Here is a 9027-nt window from a genome sequence, read left to right on the forward strand (position 1 = left end):
GGGGGCAAGGGGGTGAGGAAGAGGGATTTATTAAGGGGCGGGGGAGTGGCATCGTGGCGATCTGCAAAGATCTACTAACAAAGGGGGTGGAGGGGCGAAGGGATTTAAGAATGAATCGTGGTACAAAATCTGGGAATAAGAACACGGAGGGGGAGGAGCTCGTGCCGTTCTGCCCCACCTCCACTACTTGTCTGCCCAGTCCTCAGAATGGGCCCTCGGATTGGCAAGGAGGGCTGTGCGAAGAAAGGGCACGGCTTTGGAGTCCCGACCCTGCCCGACTACAGATCTTGTGCAAGCTACTAAAGGTCACTGAGCCTCAGTTTTTTCATCTATACGATGGGAGTCCTAATGCTTACAAGGAGATGATTGTGAGCCTCGTGGGAGTTAAGAAAGGTGTGCTCAGCAAAAAGAGTAAGGCAGGGTAGCCCCCAGACCTCCCTCCGAAGGGAGCCAGTGCAGGCCCGATCCCTTCGCATTTCCACCGCTCTCCCAGGCTCTGCGGAGGCCGGGGAGGGGCAAAGCCGAAATCTGACTCCCTATAGCCGCGCGGCGCCACCCTGGGGAGTCGGCCCTGGCGCTTCTCAGAGGGGAGCCGAGACCCCACGGCCCGCGCCTCGGGAAGCGCCGGTCGCTGCTATGCCGGCAGCCCCTGCCCCGGCCGCTGGCCGGTGGGGTTGCGGCCGCAGCAGCGAGGAGAGGGCGGGGCCGGGGGCTGGGCTTCCCGGGGGAGGGCCCGGCGCGCACCGGGAGGCGGCGGCCCGGGCCCGGGAGCGGCAGGACTTGGGCCGGAGCGTGGCCGGACCCCCACCCGCCGAGGCGCCCAGGGAGGACGCGGTGAGTGCTGCCCGGGCGGGGCGGGGAGGCGGCGGCGGGAGCCGCGGCTCGAGCACGCCCTCTCCTCCTCCGGCTCCTGAAGTTTGCAATGGCAGTGACTCCCTCCCCGAGCCCCCGGCCACCGCGCTCTGCGGGAGGACAGCAAGAGCTGCCGCCGAGCCGAAGGGGTCTATTACCTGCGGCGCCGCGCACCCGGCGGGGACCTGCCGGGGAGAGGGAGGCGTCGGGGCTGGCGGGCCACACCATCTCCTGGGGCCCCTAAAAGGCCCCAATCCGCCCTGGGACCCCAGTAGGGGTCTTACTCCCCAGGACCCCTCGCCCTTAGCAAAGAGCCCCAGTTCCTGGGGCCGCAGCCCCGGGCAACCATCTGCAGTTCGAGGCGGCGCCGGCCAAGGCAGGGTGCGCCCCCTCCCCTCAGCGATGACCGGCTGGCCCCACCCCCGCCGAGACCAAGTTCAACAAGTTTGCCCAAGAAGTCCTAGCTAGAGTCTCCATGGCTAGGCCTGGCCCGGCCGCTCCGCGTGGGCTCCATGGGCTCCGGGTCGTGCAGCGCCGGGCCCGCAAGAGGGCCAGGTCGAAGGGAGCCGTCCTTAAGGGTTGAGGTTAGAGACGGCAGCCCCTGGCCTCCGAGGTCTGGTGTGAGCGCTCCGGCTTTGGAGCGCGTCATCAGGGAGCAGGCACCTCAGGCGGCAGGTCGGGTTTCCAAAAGCGCCCCTTTGTTATGCCCCTCCCTGGCCCTGCCTCCTCTTCTTTCCCCGCGCTACCCCCTCCCCCAGGCTCCCGGGCCTCTCTGGCTGCTGGTTCCAGTCGCTCTTGCCTAAGTACCCCTCTCTGGACCAGTCGACCGGCCCCTTCTGTGCCTTCAAATCCTCAGGCTGCGGGCAGATCGTGAGGGGCGGCTGGGAGAAGAGGTCCTGAGGCCAAGCCCGTGCCTCAGGACAGAGGATGGGCAGGGCAGGGCAGCAGTGCTCCCTCCCAGGGGCATGCCCCCGGCTTCTGGAAAGGGTGGGGGCTGGTCTGGTTGGGGGTACATACCAGCCTCAGGTAAGGGAGTGGGTTCTTCCCTGAACTTCAAGACTCCCTACCTTGGCTTAGCAAGCTGTGAGGAGACCCTGCCAAGCCCCAGAGGACTTGTCCCAGCCCAGTAGGTGCTGGCTCCATGGGCTGGGAAGGTTCATTATCTGCTTTCTGAGCACTTGCTGGTGGTGGAGCGTGTTCTGGGGACCAATCTGGGTCTCTGCTGGGGTCAGGAGGCACAGGGTGCTGGCCCTTCTCCGCAGGGGCCAAGGCACAAGGCCCACCCCTGCTGCTAGGTCCCGTGGGGCAGTGGGGCCTGGCTGTGCCTGGGGCTTGGGCTTGTGTTTGCTCTGGGAGGCTGAAGGGAGCAGTGCCAGCCCTGCACACACAGCTTGCTCTGTTCTGGGGCCAGAGAGAGGGAACGGGTGGGGGGCAGCTCTCCCGGGAGCCAGGAGCCCAGAGGCTGGAGCAGGCAGGGGGCCCAGGCCCCTGGATGCCTGACTGGGACAGCTCTGAGGCCCTGGGATTTACAGCTGCAGCTGGGTTTCTCTCCATCTGGTTGGCAAGTCCTTTCTGGGTAAGTGGGACAGACTCAAGAGGAAGCAAGGGGAAGTGCTGAGGACCCTGGTGGGGCCAGCTGCTCTGCTCCTCTCCTGCTCTGGGCCCAGGCACCTCCACTGTAGGCCTGAGCTCTCCCTCCTGTTAGCTGAGTGGTGGAAGCCCACTCAGGCCATGCTTTCTCAAAGCTGCTATAGCCAGTGGGTTTCCTGGTCTTCAGGTGGATGTCATTTGTTTTCTCATTCAGCTACTAACTAACTCCAGTGCCTGCAGAAACACAAACTGGACCCTCAGGAAGTCTCTGCCAGTGACTGGGGACAGATCCTGTCCTGTAGTCACAACCCAATGGGATATAGCCAGGTGGGAGATGGGGATGGAGGAATGGGCGGGGGGCTGGAGAAGGTGCCTCACTCTGAGTTTTGAAGGATGGGGAGAGATTTACCAGTTTGGGGAGTACTGTGATAGAGCCCTGCTTTGGGAGCAACAAGCACACTGTCCTCCTGGGTCTGGCGGTGTCCCTTGGGCTTGCTCAGAGGAGGAAGTGATTTCCTTCTAGGGGCTTGAATTGATGCTGGGGACAGCTGAGACCCTGCCCAGAGACAGGAGGGGAGTGGCCGCATGCCACTGTGTCCTCTAGCCCCTGGGGGTGGTGGCTCTGGGGTTGGAATCTGCCTTGTCCTCCTCCGCAGTTCTGGAGCACACTGTCATAACTGGCTGATCACCTGTCTGACACCCCGTGCTGCCCCATACTCTGGGCTTTCTGAGGGTGGGGCTGAGTTACTCATTATCCACGGAGCCCTTTGGGACCTCATAGTGGATGCTGTGGAGCAGGATGTGTGTCCCTCGTGACTGTCGGGCCCCTCACATTTCTTGTTCATTGCCTGGTTTGAGTCTTGTACCGGCCCTGGCACGGAAGCAGACCAGGAGGTGGAATTTCCATCTTAGGAGGGAGCTGAAGCCCCTTAGGAGAGGACAGTCTAATGCACTTGTTCGAGCTTCATGGCCAAGATAAGACTCAGGCCTCTTGGTTCCCAGTCTGCTCTTCCCAGCACGGGGAGCTACTGCAGTGTGGCTGGGCACCCTCTGACCTGGCCTGGTCTGGTAAAGGGTCGCCTTGTTCAAGGAGAGGCCACAGAGCCCTGGCTTGGGCAGGCGTCCTCTTGTCTCATCTGCGGTTGGGGCAGTGAGAGGCTCTCTGCCCACTACCCACCCCCGCCGGCCATGTAATCCCCAGCTGGACCATGTGACCCGACTGGCATTCTCCTGGTTGGAATCTGGCGCTTCTGACAGCAGTTGCTATATTGGGGGAGCTGGGCACCGCCCTGGACACTGTCAGCTCCACCCTCACCCCCTGCTTTGCTCTTGTTAGCTCCAAGGCAGAATCACAGTGGCAGCTTTGAGAGTTGGACACCCAGGTCCCTGAAGTGAGCTCTAGGCCCCAGGTACATGGAGTGAGGTGGTGGCGAGGGCAAACCAGGGCGAGAGGAGGACCTTTGAAACTACCATCTTTGCCCCCACCCTGGGCCCTCCTGGGGACTTCCAGACCCCTGCCTGCTAAGTCCTGGCTCTTAACAGTTCCTTGGGTAGTGGGGACGGCAGTGGGGGGCAAAAGCCAGGGATAGGAGAGGGTCTTTTCCTATCCCCAAAAGTGTGCGTCTGGCTTCCCTGCTTACCCCTCTGCCCTCTACAGCTCTAATCCGCCACCATTCCGTGCTGCGGGGACACCATGGCTCCAGAGGAAGATGCTGGAGGGGAGGCCCTAGAGGGCAGTTTCTGGGAGGTGAGCAGCTAGCTGGGTCCCAGGTTTGGGGGTGGCACGGAAATGCTCACCCCTCTCTGGGCCCAGTCATCTGTCCAAGGGAGGAGCCTAGCTGTCAGCCCCGGCCCCTGCCGGGGGCTTCTCCCTGGTGACACTATCCTTCTCGTATCCTCCCCAGGCTGGCAACTACAGGCGGACGGTGCAGCGGGTGGAGGATGGGCATCGGCTGTGTGGGGACCTGGTCAGCTGCTTCCAGGAGCGCGCCCGCATTGAGAAGGCCTATGCCCAGCAGCTGGCCGAATGGGCCCGCAAGTGGAGGGGCTCCGTGGAGAAGGGTGAGCCTGTGCTCGGGCCTACTGGGAGAAGAGGGCTGCCGCGGGTGGGGTGACCAGGCAAGGCAGCTTCTTTTTGCACCTCTCGTGGAAAAGTTCGAGGCTTCCACGTCTGCCTTCCCTTTAAAGCAAGACGATCCTCCCGGTTATTCTTATAGCTGTGCTGTTAGAGTTCCCAAAGTACTGTCATGAGTCATTTTGATATTTCTAACAACCCTATAATGGAGATGGTCTTCTTCTACCCATTTTCCAGAGGAGAATGTGGCAGTTCAGAGAGGCTAAGTGACTTGCCTGAAGTCACACAGCTAAGAAGAACTAAAGCTTGAGCTCAGGCCTTCTGACTCAGGAGCTTGAGATCTTTCCATCCAAACAAGCTGCCTTCCTTGGGAACGGACACTAGTTCTTCCTTCTGAGGCAATAGAATATAGTGGATTATACCACAGTCCTGGGTTTGAATTTCAGCTCCAGTTGTAGCTATAATGCTTTGGGCAATTACTTTCACTTCTCTGGGCTGCCTTTTTGCTGGTTCCATGTTGTTTGTGACACTGTCTTCACAATGGTGGATGAGACAAGGATCCAGTGAGATCTCGTATGTCCAGGTACAGATTAGGTATTCAGTAAGCAGCAGCTGACATTATTTGTTGTTATCTTTGCATTTCTGCTCCACATCTGGCACCCAGAGCAGCACCCGACGAGAGGGGGTGGGCTCATTGCAAGTGGCATCCCCGGCCCAGCCCAAGCCCCTTCCCTCCCTGCAGGCCCTCAGTATGGCACGCTGGAGAAGGCCTGGCATGCCTTCTTCACTGCGGCCGAGCGGCTAAGCGCCCTGCACCTGGAGGTGCGGGAGAAGCTGCAGGGCCAGGACAGCGAGCGGGTGCGCGCCTGGCAGCGGGGGGCCTTCCACCGGCCTGTGCTGGGCGGCTTCCGCGAGAGCCGGGCTGCCGAGGACGGCTTCCGCAAGGCCCAGAAGCCCTGGCTAAAGAGGCTGAAGGAGGTGAGCCTGGGCGGGATGGGCAGCAGAGGCACACGCCTTCCTGGGTCAGCCTGGGGCTAGAGGGGGCCAAAGCATGGCATGCAGGGTCCAAAGTGGTCCCTGTGTGTGTGCCAGGTCGAGGCTTCCAAGAAGAGCTACCATGCGGCCCGGAAGGAGGAGAAGACAGCCCAGACTCGGGAGAGCCACGCGAAAGCGGACAGCGCTGTCTCCCAGGAGCAGCTGCGGAAGCTGCAGGAGCGGGTGGAACGCTGCTCCAAGGAGTCCGAGAAGGTACCGGCTGAGGGACTGGGCTGGCCCAGGTCAGGGCTTCCTGAGTGCCTTTTCCAGTCCCCAGCAGTTGTATTGCTCTCATCCTCACCTGCCACCTTCTCTCCAGATTATCAGTTAAGGGAGGAACCTGAGAAAGATGATGCTTTACTCAGGAGAGAAATGGTGTGGTTTCGGGCACTGGGATAATCTTCGCAGTTGCGGAGAACTTCCCAGCTCCTTTCCTTTCACAGTGTCCCACCTGGGACAAGTTCTCACGTTGTCTACCCTGCCAGAGCGCCCTTCCTCCAGCTCTGCACATCGAGCTCCTCCCTGTCCTCTGAGGTGCTGCTCGGTTTCCACCTCCTCCGGGAAGCCTTTTCTGATTTCTCCCACTGCTCCCCATAGGTTGACCTCATCTCACTCTCCACCAGACTCTTAAAGCTGCTGTGCCTGAATGCCACCTCCCTTGTTAGGCTCCTGGGGTTCCTCAAGGGCAGGAGCCAGGTTTTGGGACCCTGGTGCCTAGCCCACAGGAGGTGCTCAGTAAATACTAGCAATACAAGGTCTTGTCCTCACCAGACCCCCTCCTCTCCCACCCAGATGAAAACCCAGTACGAGCAGACACTGGTGGAGCTGCATCGTTACACCCCACGCTACATGGAGGACATGGAGCAGGCCTTCGAGACCTGCCAGGCTGCCGAGCGCCAGCGGCTTCTCTTTTTCAAGGATATGCTGCTCACCTTACACCAGCACCTCGACCTCTCCAGCAGTGAGAGGTATGGCCTGCAGGGTGGGCATGGAGATCTGGGTGATGCTGGGTCTCCTCCATCTCCCCTGGGCTCTGGCTGGGCTGAATGAGATTGGGGTGCGCAGAGGCCCAGGGCTTCCCAGCCTGAGGGTTGTGCCTGGGGCACAGGTTCCACGAACTCCACCGAGACCTGCATCAGGGCATCGAGGCAGCCAGCGACAGGGAGGATCTGCGGTGGTGGCGCAGCACCCACGGGCCGGGCATGGCCATGAACTGGCCCCAGTTTGAGGTACGTGTTCCAGGCAGGCTGGGGCTGGGAGGTGGGGTGGGCTCCCACTGGGCTCAGCCTGGACCTCAGGAGGGAGGCTGGGGCTTGGGACGAAGGAGGTCAAGGTGGTCTGGGTGGTCCTGGCGGCCACCAGAGCCTGCAGCCCCGCCTGACCCTGAACACTGCCCCCACAGGAGTGGTCCTGGGACACACAGAGGACAATCAGCCGGAAGGAGAAGGGTGGCCGGAGCCCTGACGAGGTTACTCTGACCAGCATCGTACCCACAAGAGATGGTGCTGCATCCCCACCCCAGTGCCTGGGGTCCCCAGGGTGAGAGCCAGGATTCGGGCTGTGGGAAGGAAGCAGCTCTGCCCCCTGCTCTGCCCTCCTTCCTCTGTCTCTTCCCTTCATTCCCGTCACACCTGAAGTGGGTTGAAAATCGGTGCCAGGTGCCTTAGGGGTTGTAACGCTTATGAGTTGTAATGATGCCAGTTTTTATGGTGGTTTAGACTCGCCAGGCGTTTCCCACGTTCCCTCTCATCTACTGCTCATGTCAGCTCTGTGTGGCAGAAGTGTGCCTGAGCTTGCAGGCATTCATGGCAGAGGTCAGGCTAGAATTGCAGCTTTTCCCCACCTGCCTCTCCCTGGGTTCCTCCAGGAGGTGAGCCCTTGGCCCTGAGTCCTAGGCTCTCTCGCTCATGTTCCTTGTGCCCTGAGACTGCCCCTTTGTCCTTCCCTCTCTAGCGGCGGGCAGGATGAGGAGTGGTCAGATGAGGAGAACCCCCGGAAGGTTGCTACTGGGGTCCGGGTGCGGGCACTCTATGACTACGCGGGCCAGGAAGCTGATGAGCTGAGCTTCCGAGCAGGTACCCTGGAACTCCTTTCTTGATCCCTTCCAGACTTCAGCCCCTCCACCCCTTTTCCCTGCCCCTTTACTAGCCTGAGCAGGATTGTGGAAAAGGGAAGCCAGACATCCACTTATCAAGGGCCAGTTCTCTGACTCTTAAGGCTGCTCTGGGTCCAGCCCCCAGGAGTCAGAGTGTCCGCTTGGAGTCCTCATTTGCCTCTCAAAGTCATCAGCTGCGGCCTGACTGCTGCATTCAGGGTTGGGGGTGGAGTGGCTGACTTTGACCTCCCTCTGCCTGAGCCAGGTCTCTTCTAGCTGGGCTCTCCGACTACCCCCTCCCCCTCAGTCCTTGACCCAATTGCAGGAATGGGGCTGGGCCAGGACAATTGCCAGTGACCAATCCCCCTTCTTGCAGGGGAGGAGCTGCTGAAGATGAGCGAGGAGGATGAGCAGGGCTGGTGTCAGGGCCAGCTGCAGAGTGGCAGGATTGGCCTGTACCCGGCCAACTATGTGGAGTGTGTGGGGGCCTGACCTGCCCTGGCAGCCCTTCTGCAACGTTTCTCCACCCTGGGTCAGAGCCCAGCTTGTCTGGACAGCGGGACCTGAGGGCCTTGAACCATCCTGCCCCTCTGTCCCTTGAGGAGGGAGGAAGTCCTGGGACCCAGGGAACGGGAGGGGCCTGTGTCTAAGAAGGGACTGGTAGGGAATGGCCAACTGAGGCTAGGCTGAGGGGAAGATGGGGAGGTCAGGAGGTGACAGAAGGGCCCAGGGGTGCCTGGGCCTCCCCAAGAGTCCTCCAGTCTCCCCAGGAGCTGTGGATGCAGTTCCTGATCTCTGTGTTTTGGGGTTCCTGGGGTTGGCCTGGGGTGAGTGTAGTTCTGGGCTAGCAGCACTCTTTTGTGGCTTGTTCTAGTGTGTATTAAACTTGGAAGAAAAAACAAAACAGGCTTGTGTGCATCTTTTTCGCTATTCCACCCTTGCCAGGCTGCCGAGGGCATCTGGAGAGAGGCACTGAGGAGGTCGTGGGCCTGGAGTATATTGGGGGGGCGGGGGTTGGGCGAAGGTCTGCCAGCCTGGTACCTGTTCTGGGCCTTCGGGACCCTAACCTGGGGTGGAAGGGACTCGAGATCAGAGTTGGTGTGAGCCATCCAGGCTTGGTGGAGGCTGGGTGCTGAGTTCTGAGCCAGGCGGGAGCCCAGCCAGTTTATCTTCCCGTCCAGGCCGGCGGGACTACGACTGCTTGGTAGGACTGTTAATCATTACTCACCGGTCGGCAACTGGCCTGAGCTAAGGCCGGGTGCCGGGCCTCGCAGTCCACGCTTCTGTGAGGTGGCTCCACCTTCTGGGGGTGGCGGGGCTTGCGGGCGGCTCTGCGGCGAGGTTTGGGCCTGTGGGCCGGCCGTCGCCCCGCCCCGGCTGC

The 9027-nt window shown here is 61.1% G+C and overlaps 1 protein-coding gene across 3 annotated transcripts; it reads left to right on the plus strand.

Moving 5' to 3' along the window:
- Positions 1-347: 347 nt before the first annotated feature.
- On the plus strand, positions 348-8550 carry PACSIN3 (protein kinase C and casein kinase substrate in neurons 3). 3 transcript variants are annotated; one of them, XM_067749151.1, is made up of 11 exons: positions 602-834; positions 3779-3851; positions 4100-4189; positions 4347-4503; positions 5259-5494; positions 5609-5764; positions 6344-6519; positions 6660-6780; positions 6954-7090; positions 7505-7626; positions 8023-8550. In XM_067749151.1, exons 3-11 carry the CDS (start codon positions 4136-4138, stop codon positions 8136-8138), a joined length of 1275 nt encoding a protein of 424 aa, XP_067605252.1. In that variant the 5' UTR covers positions 602-834; positions 3779-3851; positions 4100-4135; the 3' UTR covers positions 8139-8550. The 3 variants fall into 3 exon arrangements, with proteins under 3 accessions (XP_067605253.1, XP_067605252.1, XP_067605251.1); XM_067749152.1 differs by lacking the exons at positions 602-834; positions 3779-3851 and adding an exon at positions 348-393; XM_067749150.1 differs by lacking the exon at positions 3779-3851 and having other exon boundaries at positions 603-834.
- The last annotated feature ends 477 nt before the right edge of the window (positions 8551-9027 follow it).

Source organism: Pseudorca crassidens, chromosome 9 (assembly GCF_039906515.1).
Source record: "Pseudorca crassidens isolate mPseCra1 chromosome 9, mPseCra1.hap1, whole genome shotgun sequence".
NCBI lineage: Eukaryota > Metazoa > Chordata > Mammalia > Artiodactyla > Delphinidae > Pseudorca > Pseudorca crassidens.